The sequence below is a fragment of the Platichthys flesus genome, chromosome 14 (assembly GCF_949316205.1).
Source record: "Platichthys flesus chromosome 14, fPlaFle2.1, whole genome shotgun sequence".
In the NCBI taxonomy this organism is placed as follows: domain Eukaryota; kingdom Metazoa; phylum Chordata; class Actinopteri; order Pleuronectiformes; family Pleuronectidae; genus Platichthys; species Platichthys flesus.
The window spans coordinates 23,518,915-23,546,152 of record NC_084958.1 but is presented as its reverse complement, the minus strand read 5'-3'; the positions used below and the strand labels follow the sequence as shown (position 1 = coordinate 23,546,152).

The 27,238-nt window shown below is 46.6% G+C and overlaps 1 protein-coding gene across 1 annotated transcript; it reads right to left on the bottom strand.

Annotated features, from left to right (window-relative positions):
- Positions 1 to 277: 277 nt before the first annotated feature.
- Positions 278 to 25,911, bottom strand: basp1 (brain abundant, membrane attached signal protein 1). Its single transcript, XM_062405039.1, has 2 exons — positions 25,623 to 25,911; positions 278 to 2,953 (listed from the first exon to the last, which is right to left on the bottom strand). The coding sequence occupies exon 2, from the start codon at positions 2,935 to 2,937 to the stop codon at positions 2,323 to 2,325; it is 615 nt and encodes a 204-aa protein (XP_062261023.1). The 5' UTR covers positions 2,938 to 2,953; positions 25,623 to 25,911; the 3' UTR covers positions 278 to 2,322.
- Positions 25,912 to 27,238: the final 1,327 nt, after the last annotated feature.

Here is a 27,238-nt window from a genome sequence, read left to right as displayed (position 1 = left end):
AGGGAGAGAGAGAGTGAAGGAGAGAGAGTGAAGGAGAGAGTGTGAAGGAGAGAGTGAAGGAGAGTGAAGGAGAGTGTGTGAAGGAGAGAGAGTGTGAAGGAGAGAGAGTGAAGGAGAGAGAGTGAAGGAGAGTGAAGGAGAGTGTGTGAAGGAGAGAGAGAGTAAAGGAAAGAGTGTGTAAAGGAGAGTGATTGAAGGAGTTAGTGTGACCTATGACCCTGAGGTTAAATTATATCCTCATAGACTTAAGTGCATGAATAAAAACTGACTCTGGAAGTTTCAGTCAATTTCTTATATTTTATTACTGTTGCACCATTTATACAAGTACATATAATTTCGAATGCATCAATTTCCATATCATCTTTTTGTTAGCTGGATGGACGTGTGGGGGGGAGCGGCGGTGACACATGGGATGAAGATATCCACTGCAGTTTCCATGAATTCCTTTTTTTATTATTTTTATCATTTTTTTTTTTTCCACTTGACCAAAACGACAGGACTACAGGTTCACCCAACCACGGACATGCAATTCACCGAGTCAAGAGAAGAAGAGGAGGTGACCCCGGTGACCCACAGCGCTCCCCGGTGGTGGTTTCTGCTACGGTTTGACAAGTGTGGCGAGGAGCAGGCTGCGTGTCACTGGACGAACTGAAACGATTGATGGCTGAGATGAGTAAATATATATAAATACACATACGCCCACATGTATGTACACATAAGTGGAAAGTAGGAAAAGTACATTTATTCAAATATTGGTTTCTGGCACCGTAAGCCGATGTTTATCTATTTTCTGTCAGTTGGTTTAATTTGTAATTCACAGATTGTCGATAATAAAATATCTACTGTAATTCTTTCCTTCCTTTCTCCTCGTTCTCTCTTCCCTTGTTCTTTCAGTCTCTCGTTCCTCCTCCTGTCCTTTTTCATTTTTTCACATCATAGAAAATCATGATGTCTTTTTGCTGCTCGAGTCCTTCCTTCCTTCCCTCTTTCCTTCCTATCTTCCTTCCTTCTTCCTCTTCCACTGCTGCATACATGCACTGACTGTATATGTGATATATATATATATTCCAGGAAAGATAAGAAAATGAATGAGGCATGGAAATCAGAGGCTGCCTGTCATGTGCCAGGCTCGTCCGTCCCATAATGACGGCGAATCTATGGGACTAACACTGAGAGTGTGATTTGACAGTTGGTTCTCGGCCGAGGTTTGAGGAACGTTCCAGTTTAAGTTTCTGTGTTTAAAATCTCAGGTAAGAGAATTTCAAGGTGGGAAACCTGAAGTGAGAAGGGTTGCAGGAGTTAACTAATCCTTAAAATAGATAAATCTCAAAATATATTAATTATTTAATTCTCAAATTGTATAAATTTGGAACTTTGAATGGATTTGAGTTCATCCTGCATCAGAATGTACGACTGATTTAAAAAAGTATTTTCCAGCGAAGGATTTTGTTTTCTGCCGTGAATCTGCACCGTCACAGGAAAGAGTTTAAGAGTTGAGTCTGTTTTGTACCGACAGGATGTGGACGCTCCTGAACGCCACCTGCCTGGAGGATGTGTCCTTCAGAACTTATCATGTCTCATAAGAGTTTGTCTTCAGATGCAGGATCAGAGATTTCCGTCTTTCTAAGAACATCGTAGACGTCTCTGCAGCGAGGCTTCGCAGGTTTTATTAGCATATTACAAATGTTAAAAAACCACTTAGTTCACTTACAATATACGTAAGGGTTTCAGTACAAAATCTAGAATCTTATCAGAAAAATTCCTATGACTGTTTTTTATGTCTAAGAATCTGTTTTTCTCTGCAAAGCTCCTCAGCAACATCCAAAATGTTCTAGAAAGACCGGACGTTCTCTGTCCTCTCGACAAACGACAGGGGCGGGGGGGGGGGGGGGGACCACAGCTGTAGATACCAGGCTGAGAACACGACACTCTGAGGAGGAAGAGGAGGAGGAGGAGGAGGAGGAGGAGGAGGAGGAGTGGACGGATTCACTGGACGTCCACTCCTGGGTCGGGGGGGGGGAGCATGATGGAGGTGGAATGGTGAAGACACAGACTCGTATCAAAGTTCAAATACTACAGCAGAAAAAAATAGAATAAAACATAACAATAATAATAGCAATAATCATCTGCAGCGGTGGAAACTTCTCCGGGTGTTCGCTCCCGTCCTCCTCGTTCAACAAATCGTCATCATTACAATTATTATCATCATTGTTGTTATCAGAATAGGGGCGGGGCTAGTTAATTTCTTCTTCACTTTTTTTTATTCTTCATCGTTGTTGAGTAAGGAACTTTATTTTTTCATTTCCGAAAAGAAGCTGTCCATTAATCTTGAACTGCTACGGTTTGATCCTTGCTTGGTGCCTCGGTGGCGTTCGCCTCCTTGGCCGGAGGTTCGGCAGCTGGTGTTGAACTAGGTGCAGCGGCCGCCTCCTTTGCCGGAGCGGGAGCCGGCGCCGCCGCCTCTGTGGGCTTGGGGTCGGGGGTGGCCGCGGGGGCCGTCTCGGCTTTGGCTGCTGGTGCCGCGGGGGCCTCAGTCTTTTTGGCGTTGGCCTCATCTTTGCTCTCGGCCGCCGGGGCTGGAGCCGCGGCCTTGGCCTCGGGCTCCTTGGGGGCAGGGGCCGATTCTTTGGCCGGGGCGGGGGCGGCTGGTTTCTCCTCGGCCTTGGCGGGCTCTGCGCTCTTCGGAGCCTCTGCTTTGGGCGCCTCTGCTTTGGGCTCAGCGTTGGCGGCAGGTTTCTCGGGCTCCTTTGCGGCGGGAGCTGCGTTCTTATCTTCGTCTTTGGCCGCCGCGGTGTCGGCCGCCGGCGCCTCATCTTTGTTTTCTTTCGGAGCTTCGCTCTCCTCGGCAGAGGCCCCCTCGGCTGTGGCATCTTTGTCTTTGGCCTTGTCGTCAGTGACGTTGAACCCCTTCTTCTTTTTGCTGAGCTTGCCTCCCATTTTGGATCTCTGGCTTCTGAAAGAGAAGAGGAGAGAACAGTCAGGATAAATAGAAACTAATGAGATGTGAAGCGTCTCACGTTTATAGAGAAACTTCATGTTGGCTTTTTGATGAAGGTTCTCAGCCTGAGCCTCAGAGATATTCATCATGTTATTCATCATGTTATTCATCATGTTATTCTGACAGATGAGCACGAGGACAGGAAACAGTGAGTGAAAAGTGATTTTAAAATTGAAGGATTTTAAAGGAAGAAAAAAACAACTCTGACTCTTTGAATCACGTAAAACAGTGAATCATCAGCAAAGAATTGATTTCTTTGAATTAGATCTTTGTATTTCTTGGCTCTAAGAAAGAATTATGAAAAGTGATTCAGACAATGAGCAGGTAGACAGCAAACACACACACACACACACATACATACAAACACACACAAGCACACTCTGCTGGCTCTCCTTCAGACAAAGCTTTTTTTTCTACCATCACCATCTGTCGGCTCGATGGGGGGGGGGGCTTCAGTAACCCAACAAATCAGCTCTATTAGGAGCAAACACTCGAGAACGGAACAATTTGTTGTTTATAAATCGAAGTCTGTTTCGTAAAACTGCCAAAAACAATTGGCAGTGTATTGTTTGTGTGTTTTGAATTGTGCCATCTAGAAACTGTACCCGAGTAAAGCAACAATCTCATCACACTCATCAACACAACCACTCAGAGAGAATTTTATAGCTTCAGCACTCTTCACTGAACTCATCTGAACATTTAGTCAGAAAGTTGTGAGTGTGTGTGGAATATGTTGAGTGAAGTTAAAGGAATTAACACGTTGTGGGTAAATATTTTAGATATCCTGTTGCTCGCCCGCTGATCCGTAAAATGATTACCGTCCACACAGTCACACCTCACAGTTTCAGCTGTGGCCTCGATGCATTTCTCCTCCTTCAGTTTTTGCTTGTGCTTCTTTTATCCTTTTCTTTTTCCATTACTATGAAATTTTGTATTGTTCAATCTGCAGCTGAAACGTTGAATCATTTCCCCCAATAATGAGTCGTAATTAACTTTAATGAGTCTCAAGTAAAACCAACACAAAACCAGTTTGAGTTGGTTTTTACTATCGGGAACATCTCAGAGTAAAAATCCTCTTAAATGGCAAATATTAATACTGATGGCTAAAAGAGGGAAGATGGTGTAAAAGATAAATTATGAAAGTTGTGTGTGATTTTCACGACACCTGCCGTCTCCTCTGAAATCCACAAAGCTGCTCTGAACGCACCCCCGACCTCCTCCCACTGGACAAACCACTGGGACACTCTGCTGGACGCTCAGATTCCAGTTCCCTGTGACTGGGACAGAGCCGGCGGTGAATCCACTCAAAATGCAAATCGCCTCGTCTCCACCGAGTGAATTACTCCAGCATTCATGCAAAACTCCCCCGAGCGTCCGACAGTCGGTATCTGCCCGGGCCGCCGCTCCTGCCGCAGCTTCACACCAGACACAATGGACGTCCCTCTGCTGCATCACATCATTTGACTGCCGGCTTGTGCTGCCAGTACAATGACTCACAATCATCTGGGCACACAATGGCTGCTTGTCAAGCTGCCGGGCGTGTGGTTCTGGTGTTTGAAGAGCCGGGGCAGGGCCGGGACAACCTGGAGAAAAGGCTCTGGGTCTCACAAAAGACTTAATGTGACCTGCGGACTGCAGCCAGGGGACACAAGGGACGTCTGTGGACTTCCAGCATCACTTCCTTTCAGCAGCGTCATCACTGATGTGCAGCCACGTGACTTTAGACTCTTACACGGCTGCTGCTCCACTGGGTTCAGCTGCTGCGTCTGTGAACCATCAACTCTCCACCACACTGGAAACTGTTGAGCTGATCTTCTATCATCGACAATCATCTCACAAATGTTCTTGTACCAAACAACTTTAACTTTTGCTATAACTGAAGTTTCTTTTATCCTTTTCTTTTGAATTCTCTTCTGATTCTTTGTTTTTTATTCTCACTCTCTGTCACGTCATCCGTCAACAGGCCGGTGCTACTGGTCTTTTCCCAGTCTACTGCTCGCCTCCCACTTCCTGAGTTTGTGATTTCAATCCAAAACGCTTCCTCTCTCCTCTGCAGCTGCTTATATTTTCTAAATCAGTCTTCCCCTCCTGAGGCAGCCTTCCTGTAGATGTACCTTCACCATCTTCTCTCAGCTGGAACCTCTTCTTCCTTCTTAACAACACGATGCTGAAGCCTTTATGTTTGCAGATTTTTCTTGGTGGGTTGAGCTGCACCAAACATTTGTCCAGCCCATAACTTTACTGATTCTGCTCAGTTCTGTTTTCATCCAACAAGACTAAACCCACTGACGACCGGCCCAGCACCACATCCATGAAGGAAGAAAGATAACGTCTAGACCTTTCTGTGGAGATAACACCGTCATGAGTAGTTCTACCCTCTGGGGCGAATGTTCTGCTACTTGACGCAGGTTTAAATTGCTTTTACTAATGAATTGTTTCCTTTCCATTCAAATGGAGGAAACGCTGCATTAAACATCTACGGGTCAATTGAAGCCTCGCTCCTCTACTGATTAGCTCAGTCTGTGAATTGATTGGTTTCGTGTGTGAAAGTCCTCTCTGCACAGACGCCTCCTTCTCTTTGTAAATATTTGATCTCCGTTTCCTCGGAGCACATTTTTGTGGGTCACATGGTAATCCCTCCATCCCGTCCCTCCGTCCCTCTGTCCCTCCCTCCGTCCCGTCCCTCTCTCCCTCCGTCCCGTCCCTCCGTCCCTCTGTCCCTCCGTCCCTCCGTCCCGTCCCTCCGTCCCTCCGTCCCGTCCCTCCGTCCCTCTGTCCCTCCGTCCCGTCCCGTCCCTCTCTCCCTCCGTCCCGTCCCTCCGTCCCGTCCCTCTGTCCCTCCGTCCCTCTGTCCCTCTGTCCCGTCCCTCTGTCCCGTCCCTCCGTCCCGTCCCTCTGTCCCCTCCCTCCGTCCCTCTCTCCCTCCGTCCCGTCCCTCCGTCCCGTCCCTCTCTCCCTCTGCTCGGGCAGATGGACGTCTCCAGGAGGTCCTGGCGTCTCTGTAAATCCCCGGCCTCGAAGCAGTGGGCAGCCGGGCCTGTAGGTTCTGTGTCCCTGACGTCCAAGATGACATGTTAAAGGTTGAAGCCGTCACCGACCCGACGCCGAGCGGCTCGGCCACCGTCGCTCCGCGGGGAATCGACCTGACAGCAGAGAGCGGGAGAAACTGCTGGAGCGAGAACAACGTCTCTCGATGAAAACACTTCATACAGCTTCTCTTTCTATTGATATGGAACCTTGTTTTGTTCTTCTCGTCATTTCCATCCCCAGATCAGGAGAATCTGATTTTCAAGAACACGACTGTGGCCAAATCCACACGACCACATTTCTCAAGTCTAAAAACTCTGGGGCTGCGTTTCAATCTGAACAACAGGAAACTGAGATGTTTGGAAACGCTCACCACCTCTAGCTGATTGGTTCTTTTCTGTCATGACGTAGCCTTCTCTGATTCGTCAGGCTCCTGTCACATGACCTCCTCACAGAAGATTTGACTGATTGAGTTCAATTCTGTATTTTACAAAGATGCAGTTGTTAAAATGTGGAGGAGACCAGAAGCGATTCTGAAACTAAATATCAAATTGTACCTCTACAAAACAACACGTGCATGTTGAGTGTATGTGAGCGGACACGTGATATGGGTTTTCTGCCGTGTTCCTGTGGATGAGGACTAAAACTGAAGCGCTAGTGTGGGTGGAGCCTGTGTCTGTCGACTAGACTCTGAATACGAGATGGATCTTTAAAGTTTTCACAGAGTGGCTGACGGTGTGTTCTTCATCCTCTCTCCAGCCTGAGGACACGAGCTGCAGCTTCCCCTCCTGGTTTCCACTGAGCTCGTTTTAAAGACGTCCTCATGGGACTGACGGAGGACGGATCTGCTGCGTCAGCCCGATGAGGCAGCTGCTGCACCGACTCTGTTTCAGCTCGGTTGGAAGAGATTTGCAGCGATTCAGTGCTCAGTCACTCGCTTCTTCATCTGACCTCCGTGACCCAGCAGCTGTCACTGTCACAACACGACGGCTTCACACACGTGGATGTAAACGTTCCAGTTAGCATGAAAATATTTTCATCAGAAAAATATATTTGATTTCTGCCGGTTTTAATATTTATTATAAAAACTACAAAAAACCAGAAGAGAACATGATTAACAGACACGCTCTGATGTGGTAATCCTGCAGCGCGGTTTAAATTAGGTGAAGTACAAAGTCCGGGCTCCGACCTCTTATTGTCCTGGTTTCTACGTAAGATTCACAGAATTCATGTTTTTACAAATACTAAATGAGATCGTTCAGCCGTGAAGATTCTCAGGATGCATGGTTAGCCTAGCTTAGCACAAAGAAACCCAAACTCCTCGTAAAAACTCTCAGTGTCGTCAATCTGCTGAATAAAGAAACGTTGAAACTCTACGTCCCGGAGCAGCGGTGTGAGGGAACATAGAGCAGCGGTCAGTGAGGGAACATAGAGCAGCGGTCAGTGAGGGAACATGGAGCAGCGGTGTGAGGCAACATAGAGCAGCGGTGTGAGGGAACATAGAGCAGCGGTCAGTGAGGGAACATGGAGCAGCGGTGTGAGGCAACATAGAGCAGCGGTGTGAGGGAACATAGAGCAGCGGTGTGAGGGAACACGGAGCAGCGGTGTGAGGGATCACGGAGCAGCGATCAGTGAGGGAACATAGAGCAGCGGTGTGAGGGAACATAGAGCAGCGGTCAGTGAGGGAACATAGAGCAGCGGTCAGTGAGGGAACACACAGACGTGGTTCAGTATCTGGCGCCAGAGCTCATAACGTGAATGTAAAGCTACGGCTGTAACTCCCGTCCCTGCACTTCCAGCTGGATGATTTAAGACGAGTGTGTTTCTCCTGCAGCCGGCGAGAGCAGGGAGCTGAGTGGACAGGCAGGAAACTGGAGCAGAAAATCTGGCCCACTACACACAGACACACACAGACACACACACAAGCTCTCTGAATTTAGAGAAAAAAGGTGGAGCAAAGGATGCTGGGGGATGGGAGGGGCTGAATGACAGATTCTGAGGTCCAGGCCAGCAGATTAAAAACTACAGTTCCCATGTGGACCAACACCCAGACTGGGATTGATCTGGTTTTAAACTGGGCGACAAAAACCTGCAAAGCACCAAAAGGTGGCTGTTTTCACCACAAATGAACCATTAATAACTATTTATAGGTATATTTATTTATCTGGATTACTTTTAATTATTTATACTGAAACAGGGATTGATCTACACAAATTCATAGTGCACACACACACACACACACACACATTTATTGGCATTTACAGAGGCTGTAGAACCTTTATTTCTGAATATAAAACTGCCCTGAAAGCTTTATCGTCTGCAGCATTTCGTCTGGATGGAGGGGAAGTAAAAAACTAGGCTTTGTTCTTCTCCTTCTTCTCCTTGTTACAGAGCGTCATCTGTCAGTTTGAGAGACGACTTATTGATTCCAGGTTCTGTACGAGTCCTCAGATTTGTTCTGCTTGTTCTCTAACAGAGTCATTAACATGTCATTTCATGGTTAGATGGCAGAGAAGGTTCCTCAGACACGTTTCAGTTCATGTTCATCATCTCCTCATTTAGCTCGTTCACTTCACTTTAGCTTTTTGACTGTGTTGACGTAGAATCCAACCCAGAGGACCAACGCTGAGCTAATTAGCATTTAGCAGCTAACAGCATTAGCGTGTTAACAGTCACGGCAGCACCTGCTCACCATCCCCCCCGCTGGGAATGTGACTGATTGGACTCAGATGTGTTTTCAGACCCAGGACCAGTGGACCCTGTGGCCTGTTGGGTAGCGACACGGTCTCAAACCTGCGGTGTGATCAGCGCCGAGGAGCTCTGTCTGATCCTCCACTGAAGTAACGTGTCCATACTGGTTCTTCACTGGCTTCTAACTGGACCTGGAGACTCATCTGGATTCACCTCAGGTGGATCTTCACGATATCAGGAGCTCCATCAGCCACAGGAGCCGAGCTTGGACCCCAGGGAGCAGCTGTGTGTCGGGACATGAGAAGAAGACGAGCGGAACCGTAACGTGTCATCATCCCCCCCCGTTATGACGTCCTCTGACCAATCAACACACTGCGTGCAGTTTAATGCTGTTCTGGTTTGCTCCTCGCTGGACACAGAGTTTACCGCTAAATCTAAAATCCACAAAAACACATCTTAACATTCAATTCAAACTAAAACATTTGTTTTATTATGAGTGTGTGCTTTTCAATAGCTCGGGGACAAAAACCCTGTGGGGACATTTTCAACTTGTTTCCTCGTCCGACCAACGAGCCACAAATGAACATTTTTCCTTCAAGATCAGTTAAGTGTCTAAATATATCCTGTTTGCTTCTAGAAGACTGATGAAACTTCTCCAAATCAATCCCTGACATGCTCCTGATCTTTATCTGACGCTGCACTCCACAAACAGCACCGTCAGTGGCCGGACAATGTAACTGCTGCTTTGTACATTTATATTCCAGCACATGTGTGGGATAAATATCAGGCCTCGCTCTGAAACTGAAAAGGTTTTGAAGCCTTGCATAATGTTGGGCATCGAGTGGAGTCCTGCTGTGGACGAGTCCAACTGAGAGGACAGAAGTAGAAGACGATGATGAGAAGCCCGTCTGAATTCTGAGAGCACGGAACAGAACTTCCCCCGACTCGTTAAACACAACGAGCCGATTGGGAAATGGTGAAGTTTATAAAGAAAAAGAAAATCCACTGAAGCCGAGTTATAGCTCTGCAGGTGAAGAGAGCACAGGGACACATTCAAACTTAAATAAGAATAAAAGAAAGAGTTCCTGTGGGTTTCACTCAACTTCTGATCTGGGATCTGAGAACACGACGAGACAGATCTGGATTCTTCTGTTCACACCGACTTCACAATCAAGTTCTGTAGATATTCAAATCAGCAGAGAAACAGAGAGTAAGAAAACTCCACTGGGTTCAAACCACGAGAACAATCCTCAAACTTTACTTTGACATGGCTGTGTGTGTGTGTGTGTGTGTGTGTGTGTGTGTGTGTGTGTGTGTGTGTGTGTGTGTGTGTGTGTGTGTGTGTGTGTGTGTGTGTGTGTGTGTATGAGACAAATATGTAACTCACCCACTCCACCAGATTATTCTGGTGCACCAGCTATTTTTAACCAATTTCAGCCCATTTCTCTCATTGAACTGCAGGATTTAGTATTGCACATGAAACCCACTGCATCCCCCCATGATGCCATTCCCTCTTCTATCATAAAGGATGTTTTGGATGCAGTTGGCCCCTCTATTCAGGTAATTCTAAACTCATGCCTCACATCCGGCACTGTCCCTACATGTTTTAAGCATGCGGTCGTCCAACCCTTGCTTAAAACACACAACCTTGATGCTGAATGCCTAAAAAATTACCGCCCCATCTCTAAGCTTCCATTTTTTTCTAAAGTTTTAGAGAAAGCTGTTTTGTCACAGTTGACTCCCTTTCTGACCACCCACCACATACTAGAACCCTTTCAATCAGGTTTTAGATCCCTTCACAGCACAGAAACTGCCCTGCTTAAAGTAACTAATGATCTGCTCCTCACTCTGGATTCTGGTGATAATGCCATCTTGATATTACTTGACCTTAGTGCTGCTTTCGACACTGTAGATCACAACATCCTCCTCACCCGCCTGGACCAGCAGGTGGGTATCAGGGAGACTGCATTACTTTGGATCAGCTCTTACCTTAAACACAGGACTTTCTCTGTCTCTATAGGCCAGTTCTCTTCATCATCTACCCCTGTCTCTTATGGGGTCCCTCAGGGGTCCATACTGGGTCCCATGCTATTCAGCCTGTATATGCTCCCACTGGGTGACATTATAAGAAAGCATAACATCTCTTTTCACCTCTATGCAGATGATTCACAGCTGTACCTGCCATTAAAATCTAGGGACTCCATCCAATCTCTCCTGGTCTGTCTTGAAGAGATCAGAAACTGGATGGCCAACAACTTCCTCCAGTTAAATGGTGACAAGACAGAAGTCATCATTTTTGGCCGCCCCAAGGCAAGATGCACTACTCTAAATAATTTAGGTTACCTCACTCCATTTGTCACAACCTACGCCAGAAACCTGGGTGTCATCCTCGACTCTGAACTCTGTTTTGACAAACAGATTAGTAATGTGGTCAAAACTAGTTTCTACCAACTTAGAGTGATTTCCCGCCTCAAAACCTTCCTATCTCATAAAGACCTGGAGATAGTAATTCATGCCTTTATTACATCACGGCTGGACTATTGCAATTCCCTCTACCTCGGCCTCCCCCAATCCTCACTCAGACGTCTACAGCTGGTTCAAAATGCAGCTGCACGTCTTTTAACTGGCACCAAGAGGCGTGAGCACATCACCCCCATTCTGGCCTCCTTGCACTGGCTCCCCATTCTTTTTAGGATACAGTTTAAAGTTTTATTATTTGTTTTTAAGGCACTCAATGGGCTGGCCCCAGCCTACATCACTGACCTTGTACAGCCCCAGTCAGTCCAAAGGTCCCTCAGATCCTCTAGCAAGGGTTTTCTGCACGTGCCACGCTCACGGCTCAAGCAGAAAGGTGACAGGGCCTTTGCTGTCGCCGCTCCACGTCTGTGGGACCAGCTCCCTCACAACATTAGATCCGCCCCCTCCATTTCTGCCTTCAAATCTAGGCTAAAAACCCACTTTTACTCCCTGGCCTTCCTTTCCCCCGAACTGTTCGCCTCCTGTTATTGAATGTTATTGAATGTTATTGCACTTTGTATTGGTTTTTAGTACTTATGGTCAATTTGTATTGTTATATTGTATTATTTGCCTTTTATTGTCATTGTACAACACTTTGGTCAGTTATGCTGTATTTAAATGTGCTCTATAAATAAATTGTACTTACTTACTTACTTGTCCACATGAAGCAGAAGTTCAGTGTTTGTATGGAACAGGCCACTTCCTCTTTATCGGCCACACGTGCTGAAATAATTTATTCCAGCTCCTTCAGTGTTGATTAGAAGAATATTTGACATGAGTGGATTTGATAGATAATAATAATAATAATAATAATAATAATATATATCACTCTCACTCTGTTGCTTCACTACTTCTATCAGGGGAGATATCTTCTAACTGGATTCACTCGTTCAGTAACAGCAGCACCGACGTATTACAGCCTTGATTCACCGGCTGATTAACGTTTAATGAAACTAATGTTTCACTCATATCTCATGAACCATCTCATTGTTTACACACTTCTCATGTGTATTTACAGATATCGTGAATGATCAGCAACGTTCACAGAATCACTTCCTGAGCTGAATGTCAGAGCTTTTATTTTTGAAAAGACGAGAACTTGGCTGAACTGGGTGTGAAAATCAGCTCAGTGAATAATTCAAACTTCTAAATATAATATATAATATATACATATAATAAGTGAACAATAATAAAGAAAATTCAGTTTCATTTGATTCAAATCATCGGCTCTAAAACCTGCAGATAACCCAGGTAGGATGAACACAAAGACTGTTTATAAAAAGATCTGCACACTTTGTTGTTTCAGACTCACTAATGAGAAGGACTCATTCTGAAGTGTCACCACAGGACAAGAACACACAACAACACAAACACACACAAGCAGGATTGGTACATGTAGATAAACGTACCGGTCAGTGGTCGACTGAGCATCATGTGCAGTATATGAGGTCATGATACTGGAATCAGTATCAGAACATCTCCAGTTTCATGTGAGGAGCTGTTAGAGCGCCCCCTCCTGGCTACATTGAGCCGTGAGGACATGATTCTAGTCCACCTCTGATTCCTCAGCAGTGGAGCAGCATTAGTTTAAAGATGAAGCCATTAGTGATGAAGTGAAAGCCGACAGCTGACGAGCACCTCAGAGCTTCATCATGAGTGACCCATGAACATGCACGAGTGAAGCTGAACATCTTCTACCTGAAGGAGCCTCGTCTCTGGACTCTGGAGCGTCTCAGTGTTGAAAAGCTGCTCAGCAGAGATCTGCCTCTGAAAAGCTCCGATCAGCAAACTCACAATGATCATTATTAATAAGCCTGCAGCAGATAATAATGATCATTATTAATAAGCCTGCAGCAGATTCAAAGTTTCTCTGTGAACCTGATCCTCTTTGACCTGCTGCTGTTTGAAGGATTGAGAAATAAAACCTGCTGTTCTGGTTCTCTGCTCTCAAAGAACTTATCTACTGACAATTATGGAAATGTGACGCTTCAGTAACATGCACATGCTCAACCTGACCATACGGAAATCAGGCCCCACAGTTTTCTGAATTGGGAGCGACAGCGTTTGCAAACTTCTCCGTTTCAGCTCTAAAACTCTGGAGTTGTGTGAACACCAGGATTATCTAGATGATGCTTTAAAGAGCCAAGTAAAGATGATGTCACATGTAGATAAAGATGGACGACATGACAGCTGTCAAAAGTGAAGCCAAAGCAGCTTGATCGCCTCCTGGTGGCTGCAGGACGGGTCCTACACCCTGTCTCCTCCATGTCAGCAGATTGGACATGGAGCACATCAGATACTTTCAATGTGCATGTTCCTAATCTGAGGAAGTGACCATGACACAGAGCGAGCAGTTTACAGTCATCAGCATGACTCTGGGTTTCTGCAGAAGGCCACAGAGGCAGTGCTGAGGCATGTAGGGACACACACACACACACACACACACACACACGTACAAGGCATTTTGTGTGTAGAGATAAACACACACAATGTTTATTAATGAGAGACGGGACAGTGTTTCTGAGAAATATGTGAACTGCACCTCCGCTCACTGCTAAAACACACACACACACACACACACCTCAAACGCTGCATTTAAAGAGACAGTGCAGTAAAACAGGTCTTTAACTAAACTTTGAATCAAGTAAAAATTATTTCTGGGGGGGGGTCACTAAATAACCTGTCACCTAAACTCCGACTGCTCTCACAGCACAAACTGCACGACTGTCACCTGACTGAATTAATAACACTTTCACAAATGATATGAAACAGAGTTTATTTCTTTGTTGCTTCACTTCGATAGAGCAGATGAATACGCAGCCTGGAAACCACCACTCCAGCAACATGTGATGACCATCAGAGATTAGAGACAAACACAAAACCTTCACAACATGTTTCTAAAACCAAGCCGGTCTGATGCCCAATAGAGGAGCAGCTATCGGCCTGGGGGAGGAGCCTGATGGACGAATGGAACATGAAGCAATAAAGACAGATGCAAATTGACAGAAGTTGAAATGTTGAACAGAAACTCTGCTTCCTCCTTCTGAAAATACAGAATAACAGCAACAGGGAACTTTCCAATCTAAATCTGCCTCTGAAGCATCAAACATCCAGAGCTGAACTTGTGATCCTGTGACATTCAACTTCTGCTCATTATTCAGCTGCTGGTTAATAAAACTTATTTCCTCTTTGTCACTTTCTTCTCAACAGGCCGGTGCACTTTCACATCAAGGACAGTTTAGTCTGAAACCACCAGTCGAGGTCGACGTGGGAGCGCTCAGGCAACAAAAGTTCCCCTTTTTGAAAAGTCCTTCAGTTTTAAATTCCACAAGCCATTGTCTTAAAAAATGTTCCCACACATTGTTTCCCTCGTTGCAGACGAACGATCAGCAGCTGAACCTCGAGATGTGAGAAGATCACTTTAGAGCCTGCAGAGAAATCTGGATTAAGACCAGCAGCTTGTGATCCAGTGTGATCTGAGTTCAGAGAAGTGAACAGACGAAGGATATAAAGATGAAAACCTGAAACAAGAAGAAAGATTTCTCCTCCATAGACACGAACTGATGTCCGGACATTTCCCTGAAGGGATCTGTACGATAGAAATTAAATGATGAGTCAGTCGCTCTGTTTTAGAACTCATCATGCCACTGATATGTCAGAGTGATGAGTTGATGAGGTTTCTAACACCTGACGTGAAACCTGAAGAACACAAACATCTGAGGATGAAGAAGAGGAGCCTTACACGTAGAAGACAGAGACGTCAACCTGGAAACACGAGGAGATTCCAGATCTTTTAAATGACTCATTTTATTGTGGAACAATTGGAAACAATGAAGTGAACAGTGATTCTCAATCGTCCTTTAAACAACCTCGACACAAGCGTTTGAAGAAGATGAAGATGAAGAGGCCGTCGAGCCTTCGTCTCGTTCCTCCTGGACCCCGGCCAGCAGGTTTCCCTGAAGCCCGTCGTGAACTCGATGAACTCTGACTCGAGTGGACGAGTTTCACTTTGAATGACCGAGCTGAAGAAACTCACATCCTTCAGTTATTTGCTCAAACGAAGAAGCTTCTTCTCTTTGAGGGAAATCAAGGTTTTAATGAGCAGCTCCGAACCGGCAGAGCGGCAGCACAGCCCATAAAAAAGCACTTAAGCATTTATTTACCACTTCGTGAAAATTAAACTTCCGTGCATGTTCCCAGATCAGCTCTCTAAAAATAGCAGCGGAGCCGTCGGAGGCCTTGAGTCCTCTGAGGAGACGGAGGAGCTGAGGGAGTAGAAGGTTCAGCGAGTCCACATGAGGCCCAATGGTTCCTCCTGGACATCAGCTGTGATCCCTGTGACTGCTGTTTGATTATCATTTACTGCTTTGTTAAGGTTGTTTTTAGTGAACTTTATTATCCATCGGGGGCGAGCATCTCGAAAATAAAGATGGACAGCATCTCTCCACTTCCTCCCATTAAAGCCCTGCACATTATACTGGGGTATGAAAAGGCACTGGGAACAGACATGTTTATATTCCTCAAAGAGAAGAATCCAAAGTGGGAAATGTTTCCAAATCAAACTGATTTAACTGGGAATAAAAAGTCATGAGTGAAAAACTGACAGTGGGAGGAGTTAATGTTCGAGTCGACCAGAGGGAGACACACACACACACACACACACAAACACACACACACACACACAAACACACACCCACAGAGTGCAGACAAATAAATGTGACACCTCCGGCTGAGCACAAACAGCCTGACAGAGAAATTACATTTGTTCTGGTCGGATACTCGTCTCTGAGTTCAGAGATGAAATGACACAAAGTGTGTGTGTGTGTGTGTGTGTGTGTGTGTGTGTCTGAGGAAAGTGATGTTTCCTGAGCATGAAAACATTTGACCTGAATAACACTCGTTTAATTCCTGCAGAGTCCAGTGACGGTTTCTACTGTAACAGAACCACGAGGTTCTTAAAACAAAACGTTTCTCTGTGCAGCTTTTAAAGAATCTTCTCTTCATGAGAAACCAAATAAATGTCAACGATGACCAACTCCCCACTGACCTCACCGTGACCCATGAGCAGAGACCATCAGTTCATCAGCCTCATCACATTTCAGCACACTGAAGCCCTGAGCTGCTCTGGATGCTCCAGCCCTGTGGATGCTCTGGTTCTGGCGACCTGCCCCTGGGTCGGCTGAAGCCGGCTCAGCACCGTGGTCCACTCAGTCTGTCAGAGACTCTCTGAATCCTCTCAATTAGCCGAGCGGCAGAGAGCAGCCAACTCACAGAGGGAAGCTGCCAGAGCCGTTTATTCTTAACACCAGTTTATTAATGATGTCTCCTGTTGTCGGAGGAGAACCAATCACAAGCTGAAGAGTTTACCAGCTGTTACCACCGAGCTGGAGACCATCACACACCAGTAAACATGAGGAATCAAACTGGATTTCCTTCTTTTATGTTGATATCTGATGTCTTCATGTTGTGAGGACGGCTCTTCACTGAGGGCCTGGCGGCTTCCGGCTCTGATCAGTCCACGCGGCAGCCATTTTGAGCTGGAGTGCACATGTAAGATAATCTGCAACAAAGTGCACATCACAGACCAGCGACCAACATGGACCCGGAGACAGGAGGACGTGTCCGTCTTTCAAAGGGACTCGCCTCAAACTGAAGTGACAGCCGACTCCATCCTCCACTCCATCACAAGCTCCTGCCAATAATACACACACACACACACACACACACACACACGCTGTGCAGATCTTCATGTGCTGTGTTCTTTCACAGGAATCGTGATCTCGTCTCTGCATCTTTTCTCGGACACGACTGACCAACACGAGGGACTCGCCCGTGGGAAGGCTCGGTGTTGTGTGACACTGCCAACACAACATGGTGGTGTCCACTGTCAGGCGCCATCCTGTTTATTTGAAACCAGAAGTAACCAGGAAGAGGCAAAAACAAACACAACAACTGGTTTTAGCATGGAGTCAAAAACGAATTAGCACGAGTCCATTAGCACGAAGCACTGAGTCAACACCACAGTGTGTCAGGTGTCCTTCTGTGTTCTCAGCTGTGTTTGCGTGTTGTCAACAACATACATGTGTTCTCAGAGGGATTCGAACCTTTCCCCTCTTCTGTCGTGTGTCACACACACAAAGAGAACAATAGAAAATCCAGAACAGGTGCTCGGTGCCACTGAAGGGACCAGAACCTGTTGGAGAGGAGACGAGAAGCAACGAGATGTAAACTGCTTCCAGATCATCACGTCCTTCACGTGAACATGTTCATAATCACACGAGTGACACGTTTGACTCAATCATTAAATACTCAGAGAAGTAAAGTGGAGATTTACTTTGTCTCCAGTGGAGTAATTTATACTTCAGGTCCACAACTGTACGTGTTCATATATGAGCAATATATTAAACTTATATATATATGAACATTATGAGGAGAGGACCACCATCGTTTTTAAAGCTGAGCATTTCTTCCCTTTGTCTTTCAGCTCGATCTCTGGTGTCAATCAATATCACTGCAGCTCTGAGCCCGACACACCAGGAGGCGCTCTGCCTTCCCAGCGTCCTCCTGTCCATCTGTCTGCAGAGATCCCAGAGGACAGACCTGGTCTGGGATCAGTCCATATCTCCCCCGGGCCGCTGAGCGGAGCGGGTTCTCCGAGCCCAGTGACACGTCTGAGAAACTTCTGGGAATGGAACAACAAACTCTGACGGGGAGCTGGATTTGGTGGTTTTGCTTGTTTCACCTCATTAACTTCAGAATGTGCTCATATTTCATGAGAGTGACTCATCGGGTTTTGTTGCTGGTTTCTTACATGACTGAACTTTTCTAAATCAGGACGGAAAACAACATGGTTTCTCCTCCTCCTCTTTTTAAAGACACCGAGTGAGAGCATGAGGCTGACGGCTGAACGCTGGAGTCAGATCCCAGATCTGATTCAAGCACAAAGGAAAAACACGGAAACTAGAAACATAATCAAACAGAAATATTGTCCTTATCATAATCTTCAAAAAAAATGGGGGGGGGGGGGGGACACCGATATTGGGCAGTAGAAGATTTCTAATACCAAAATAGCCAATATAGTTTGTACTTAAAGAAATGTACATGAGGTTTATCTTTTCTTAATTCTTTGATCTGTGAAATAAAAGTTTTCATATCAACATTAACCAGATCCTGATTCGACTGTTACAGATTCGTCAGCGGCTGCAGCGTTACTACTCGTCTTCCTCCTCGAGCTCCTCGTCCACGTCGATGTGTCTCGAGTGCAGAATCGTCTTCAGCAGATCAAACCACCACGAGACTGAAATAGTCCTGAAACTCCGCCGAGTCAGAGGTGGAAGTGAAATGTGGCTGCGTCATCCTCACAGCTACACAAACACTTCCTGTTTCAAATGCAACACAACGACAGTTTCCTCTGTGAACCTCCTACTTCTATTTTATTAATTCCACTGGTATAAATACAACTTGCACCACCCTTGACATGTCGCACCGCCCAATGTGACTCAGTCAGACCGGAGGACCCCCCCCCCCCCCCCCCCCCCCGCTCCTGCCACCAGGTCGTAACTCTCCCCCTCGTTCTGGGGACGTTCCTGGGATGTTTATGATCGGCTCTAACAGTTTGATCCGAGCGCACAGGGAAACATAAAGCACCTTCCCAAGAATCAACTTTAATATCGAACCATAAATCTGACGCATGAAGGGAGAGAGAGACGTTTAGAGGTTCTGCTGCTGCCCACACACACCAGACGTCCAACACACACACACACCAGACGTCCAACACACACACACACCAGACGTCCAACAAACACACACACCAGACGGCCAACACACACACACACACACCAGACGTCCAACACACACACACACACACACACCAGACGTCCAACAAACACACACACACACCAGACGCCCAACAAACACACACACCAGACGCCCAACACACACACACACCAGACGTCCAACACACACAAACACACACACACACCAGACGCCCAACACACACACTCAGCGGTGACGTCACGTGGGTTCACACTCGGCCACGTTCCAACATGTGGAGCCAAGTCTTTTCGTTCTTCTGTCGTTTGACGTCACAACTTCTAAACGAGCCGAACATGGGTCACGTGACTCCGCCCACTTTCCATCAGAGCTCCAACCGCAGAGAGGAAACCGTGGTCGGCACCAGAACCTTAGACAGAAGATCTAACAACACAACTGGAACAAACCAGAAACCAGAGCGTCAGACTGGAGACACTGGTTTTCATCCACTGGTCTGTCTGACCACCAGCGAGTCTGCAGCTCAGGGCCAGACGCCGCTGGATCCAAAATGGAGGTGGCAGTGAGAGAGTGAGAGAGTGAGAGAGTGAGGAGTGAGAGAGTGAGGAGCGAGGCCGGGTGTCAGGACAGACGAGGGGACGGGACAGTCTCCAGCTCACCCTTAAGAAGAGCCGGGGGGGGGGGGGGGCAAGACAAACACATTAGTCTGCACATCACAGACACACACAGACTCACTGAGGAGGGGGGGGCAAGTCTGGACGGACTGAGGGGAGCGATTTGTCTCCGTCTTCAACTGTGAGGTTTACAGTTATTTAACAGGAACAACTCAGATACAAATATAAAATACTAATCAGTTTTAATCCATTAATCATTATCCATGATATTAAATAAATGTTAAAATATATGATACACAATTAAATATTCTAACCACATTTATTCTTATATCCATACACATATATACACATGTATTCACATAATGTGTATATGTGTATATATAAATACATACATAGACACACACGTATCACACACTTAAATTAAAATATTTTAAGCTAGCTAACTGAGGAATTATCAATTTTATCAATGAAAATAAAACAGATTTTGTCAGAATAAAGGTTTAATAAACGTTTCTCCACAAAGACGTTCACAGTGAAATCAGATCCTCACTGGTACATGAACAACACACACACACGTCCTCGATGTCGACCCCCCCCCCCCCCCCCCCCCCGCACACACACACCTCTTTGTCGACTCCCCCCCCCCGCACACACACACCTCCTCTCTGTCGACTCCCCCCCCCACCACCACCACACACACACACACAGTGTTTTAGACAGGCCCTTGATCAAGTCTCGCACTTGAGGGAGAAACAAAAATCCAGCGAGAGATATTCTTGTCGTCAGTTGTCTGTGTGTTGATGGGAACTGACAGAACTGGGACTGCAGCACAGACGCGAGGAGGACGAGCACCTTCGAGTCTGAACCCCGTTCTACCACCTCCTTATTTTCACACTGAGTCTCTGGACTGTTTAAGATTCACGTAGTGACGAGCGGTGGGGGGGGGGGGGGGGGGATCTCCAATCGTGCAGCTGCTTTTTATCATCGATCTACTGCAGCGACTGATCAACAGATCTGTGGAGACCTGGTTCATCTAACCAGCTTCACACCGGTGGGTTGTGTGGTCCAGGCCTCGAGGAGGTGATGGGTTCCATGTGTTATTGAGTTGATCTATAATTCACATTCTGCGTCTCCTCCACAGATAAGAAGACAGGAGAGAGGAACCTCATCTGATTGGCTCCTCACACAGGATTTGGGATTCAGCAGAGTCCCCACCCCCCCGGCCACATATCAGATCATGTTGTCTCTTTCGGTCGGAGCTGTAATGTCCTGGAGGACGAGGCGCGATGTGACAGATGGTGCTCATGGTGAAAGAGCTGCCGAGGACGAGGACACGTCGTCAAACCTCCGGGAGGGACACGAGGACGAGCCGGACGCCACGTCCACTAACACCTCATCACTGTAGCAACACTGACTGGGAGACACGTCCGACCCCGGGTCAGACGCTCGGGTCAGACGCTCGGGTCAGACGATCTGTAAACTCGTGTTAGCTTCGTGTTAGCTTCGAGTTCCACTGAGCAGATCAAATGTTTTTATCTTTAACCTGCAGTCATCTATCTGTGTCCACTAGGGGGCAGAAAAACAGCAAAACATGTGGACAGATCAAGCTTCAGAGTTACCAGCTGGTCTCACTTTGGACAAACACAGAGCAACAGGATCATCCATTAGATCTGCTCGTGCTCTCCAGTCTGATATTCACTGTTTTAATTTACTGTTCACATGTTTTCAGCAGCGAGCTCGTTTCCTGGAAGAGGAAACACAGAGACACAGAGACACAGAGACACTAACGTCCACAGGTACATTCACAGCTGGAGGCCAATTAGAGTCTCCAATGAACCTGATGCACTGGACCGGGAGGAAGCCGGAGCTGGCGGGGGGGAGGGGGGAACCCACAAGACTCTGGAGAACATGCAAACCAACAGGGAAAGGTTCAGAACCACACGTCATTAAAGAAACTCAGTTAATGCAGGATTCTGATGAATATGAATCTGGTTTGTGGATCTTCACCCTGACCCAGCTGTCAGGAGTCTCTGTGTTGATGCTGGTCAGTCACAGTCAGATATAGAAACTGATGGAGACGTTATATTACACATTTAAATAACATGTCAGCCCTCAGTGACTCGTTATGACTCAAACTGAACGTCAGGAACAAGCTGAGGACCGTGTTGCTGTAAAGCCTCAGCGTTCTGTCACAAACCAAATTAAACTTTTTAGAGAAGTTGTTTAATTCACTGTGTCACGCTTCCGTTGACAGGAAATCTAAACATCCAACTTCCTGGTTCCCGTCCACCGGGCGGTGACGAGCGGCTCTGACAGTCTTCAGCTCTAAAGTGTGAAGCTGTGAAAGTGTTTTCAGAGAATGAACCACTTCACGTCCAGCTGCTCTGGAACAACTGGCTTGAAATCCACTTCTCCATTTCTCACCCAAACAGCTTCACTGCCGAGCGGCTGCAGCTTCCAAGAGCCAATGAGAATCAAGGAGCACGACACTGAACGAGCACAAACACACAAACACGTGTAAACAACACAACAGAGAGTTGAACCAGAGGACGTTTCACTTCCCACTGAGACACACATCGTCTCTGTGAGGCTCAGGTTTGATGCTTTAATCACATTCTGCTGGAAAACACAGTTACATCTCATTTACATATCGTGGAAACATGTTGGATTCTGGTGAACATAATTCATAATGTGTTCATAATTCAGAATGCTCACTCCTTCAGGGTGTGTTGTAAACGTGTGTGTGTGTGTGTGTGTGTGTGTGTGTGTCTGTAGTGTTGTGTTCTCTTGTCCTACTTTCATATTTCAGAATCTTATATTATAAGAATATATATACTTATATTCAATATTCTGTCACTTATAGTTTGTGTGCAGAGCTTTTCATAAACAGTCAATGTTCATTAGACCTGGTTCATCTGCACTGAAGATTTTATATTTGTTTTAATCAAATTAAACTTTGAGACTTTTCTTTGTTTCTTTAACACCCGACACAATCTTCAGACCCAAGTCAACATCTTTTCAAAATAAAAGCTCTGTGCTTCAGCTCGACATGAAGCGTGGCCGCAGTAGAACTGGCTCTGGATCAGCCCTCGAACTGCCTCGGTGGAGAAGGGCCTCTTGAAGCATCAGGTACCAACCGCGTAGAAACTGAAATCTGATTGGCTACGCGTTTAGGTCTCGAACCCCCGGGGCCCCACAAGCTGCAAGTCACAGTGATGGAGAGAACCTGCACCTCAGATGAAGGTGTAGAGTCAGAGCCTGGCACAGGTGGAAGATGGAGGGAGCGTAGAGAGAAGAGAGGGATGAGAGGGGGGGCAGAGTCAGACTCGAACCAGCAACTCTGCAGTCGATAACGCCGAGTTCCACACTTTAGTCTTTTTTCTATTAAAACTAGAGACGCTGTAGAAGAGCAGTGGTGAGTCAACCTGCAGCTGCACCCACTCCCCACCCTCTACACACACACACGGACACACACACAGACACACACACAGTGCTGTGCGTGCCTGAAAAAGCATCTGCTGCCTCCCATTGTCTCCTCTGCACCACACGCACACCGATGGTTTAATGAAGACGCTGCACCGTGTGATCCAGATCCCGTTGATCACATGACTCGCTGGATCCCAGACAAAGAGTGTGTTTCCAGGCTTTGACATCTTAGCAGGGACACACCCCCCCCCCCCACACACACACACACACACACCCACACCCACATCCATGGTAATGATGCCTCGCTCGCCCTCACTCGGCCTCTCTCTACTTGTGTTTGTCTCATACTAATAAACTACCTTTTCTTCTATTGGACAAAGTATGTGGACATCTTTGTTATGGCCCAAATAACTCTTTGTCCACATATTTTTGTGCGTGTGTGTGTGTCTGATTCAATAAAGACACAGGAAAGAGTTGTGTTTGCAATAGAGAGATACACAAACACACACACACACACACAGACACACACACACCTGGAGAAGCGCTCCTGGATGAGTCACTCCTCAGGCCGCTGTTCGTCTCGAGGATGATTGGACGCGCTCAGGGCGGGATTTACGCGAGCCAATCAGCAGCCAGACAGACGGGACACATTCCTACAGTCCCAGCGTCACCAGAAGGACACACAAACTCACAATTCACCCCAGTTCTAGAGCAGAGTGACCTGTGATTTGGGTTTTTGTAGAAGATGTTTGTGTGAAGGGTCACATGGCAGTGCACGAGCCAATCAGGATGCACCATGAGCCCCAACTGGAGGATGACACGCAGCACAAACTTTACCAGTGAGCTCAACACATCGCACAACAAGAAAACATCCTCGACAACACATGTGCTTCAAACACACACAACACAACCAAACACAGACAACAAGCTGGTCACTCTTTGTGTCCCCTGGAAACACCTCCACCCCCACCACCTGTGTGTTTGTGTGTTTGTGTTGTGTTGAGCTCTCCGTGCCACCGTACATCAGTGAACCCCTCAAAGACACTGCTCAGCAAGTAGATAAACTACAAGCCTCAGTGTGAGTAATAATTACATAGAACAGATTATGAGATGGTTATAAAATACTGCAGTACAACTGGCTGTTAGAGTACTGAGTGGTAATCATGTACTGTGATATAAATACCTGATTTATATATCATAATGGTAAAATACTGGGAGATAACCAACATTGGTTTGATACCACGAATGCATCAGGGGAAGAAAACTCCATTACAGGTCAATCGAAGATATTTAAATCCATATGTGTGTATAGATACATTCAATCCTAATATTTGAACACATCTTAAATGAATCCACACAACTGAGTGTTCATACCAAATAAGGACTTCAACAATAAATTAGTAAATGTTCTGACTGACTCATTTCCATCGACTAATAGATTCACCAACATTCAACAATAGGTCGATCAAAAACCTGATAAACAGCGTCACAAACACGCACACGCACACACACACACACACACACACACACACACCAGCTCATTTATCTCTGCAATCATTTCTTTACTCTTTGAATAAACAAATAAACCGAGAATTAAAACCCCATTCTCCTCCTCCTCCTCCTCCTCCTCCTCCTCCTCCTCCTCTCCATCCCATTGACAGGCAAGGTGGCATCTCTCCCATCCACACCCAACACCCAGTGCGCATGCGTGCCGCGGCAAACAAAGGACCATGCAATCAACCGACGGATGATGGCGAATAAAGTTTGACTCGCTGCAGAAATCACATCGAGGCGGGGAGAGAAGATGTGCGTGCGTGTTTGTGCGTGTGTGTAGCGAGGAATGGAGGGATGGAGGGAGGTGCAGATACATCCCCATTCCTCCATCACCCCTTCCTCATCCCACACGCGCTCTCCCCAATCCCCCCCATCCTCTTATAATAAAAGTGCACGGTTATGGAATCGTCCGTTCATCATCGTGAAATAACCTGGTTACAGACGCTGCGGGTGCGCGAGCGTGCACGTGCGGTGTCACACCTCCGCACAGACAAAGAGGTGGAGCTGAGCTGCTTATTCCTCAAACTGGTCAAACTGGGTGGAAATTAAAACCCGCTCCAGCTGCGCGTCACACCCGAGGAGACCAATCACTCACCAATAATCAATAATAAGAGCGCGCGAGGACACTGTCCACTTTGATCCATGAAAGTGAAAATGAGGAGAAAGAGTGAGGCGCGTGCCACCCCCTCCCCCCCACCCCTACACACGCACACGCACACACACACTGTACACACCCCTTTTCAAAGCTCGTTCACGTTCTTCTCCTTCTGGTTTTAAAACATGGAGGAAACAAGAAGAAATCGTGGAATTGATCAATTCTCGGTTGTTTCTCCTCCAGCGTGAGGAGGGTTCGCGCGCCGCCGGTCCGCGCACGGTGTGCACGGGCATGGCAACAGACAAAAGGGACGAAGATATATAAATAACTTGCAGCAGCAGCAGGTTGTGGGGGTGAAAGGAGGAGAAGGAGGAGAAAGGAGGAGAAAGGAGATGAAGTGAGGAGAGGGGTCCGAAGCGGCGGCTCTTACCTCGGACTCTGAGCTGCACGCGCTCCCTCTGCTTCCTCCAGGTAGCGGATGCTCGGGTTCTATTTCGCGGCTTCTCCTGCGCGCCTGGCGGCTCGTTCCTGCTGCACGACGGCTCGGCTCAGCGATCCTCCGCCTGCGCGCACATGCACCCGCGCGCACGTGCACCCGCATGCAGTGTGTGCACGCACGCGGAGAAAAGATGCAAATGTTGTGAGGAGAATAAACTGTGAGAGTGTTTCAGTTTGTTGTGTTGTTCGAGCGAGGTTTGTGTTTGTGTGAGGATTTAACTTCCGTCTTTCTCTAAGATGACAAGGAAGAGTCTCCACGGAGGACGTGCGTGTCGCGCGTTTCTCTTACGATCAAACATTTTGTCACGCACGTTTCTCTGCGCCTCCATTTTCTGCCTCTGCGCGCCCCCTGCAGGCGGGTCCGAGCACTGCCTCCCTGTCCCGGGGGACTTGTTGATGCACATGAAGGTTTCAAACATCTGATCAGAAGAAACTCAACAGCTCCTGCATGTTAGGATCAGAAAACAAAATTCACCTTTCTATTCGATATGGTGATAATATTAAAGTTAATTTATACATAACAACATAGTTACAAGGTTTTTTACAAGTGAAGAATGAAGGTAAACAAGAGGAAACATCAATCTATTTGAAGATCAATCAGCATCAGAGCAGGAAAACAGAACAGAATAAAAAATAAGATAAAATATCATTTGATGTGTCACTTTATTCACAGATGTTTGACTCATTCTTCATCTTCTGCATCTCAATTAACCCTAAACACAGGAAAACACCAGACAATCCTCACATTCTTGAATCTGGAACCAGAGGACATTTCACTGAGACAGATTCTTCATGTTATCAGTTTGTTATTTCTGTGTGCGATGGGGACAATGAGACGCCATGAAGCTGAAGGACGTGAAGACTCACTCCTCCATTAGTAAAACCTCCCTGCACTTGCAGCAGGTCTATTCATGCCCTAATCTAAGGAGGGATCTGTTCCACAGTCTTTTTTAGAAAGCTCATAGCCCCAAGAGTTAGCCTTCTAGCTAGCTAACTTCTTCTAACTGCAGCTAGCTCTTTGCTCCTTCACACCGACCTTTACATCTTCAATCATCACGTGTTGCAACAAATCAAACACCAGCACTTGAAAACGTTTCTGTGATGTCCCTGTCTACATGTGTACTGTTCGTTTTGTTAGGAACCATTGCCCAGCACAGTCGCTCACAGCCACACATACAAACACACTCACAAGACCACGACGTTGCAATTAGAACTTTATTAACTTCACACAAACTTTATCAGCAAACAAACACAACCATGGACAAGTTTCTGATTCGTAAAAGTCAGGCAACCGATTCACTAGTTGCGAAGAAGCCAAAGATTTGCACAGTGTGTTTTGTGAGCCGAGGTGCTGGCACATGACATCATGAAGCCATGCAAATTAAAAAGGCAACTCGACACCAAACACCCGGACTTGACCCCACCTACCCCTAACAAGCTTTAGGTGGGCCCAGCTTGCAAAGGTTTGAGAACCCCTGCTCTGATGGGATCATGTTTTCATCTGGAGTCTGAAAAGTCTCCTGCCACCCGGATCCGTCCAATCCTGAG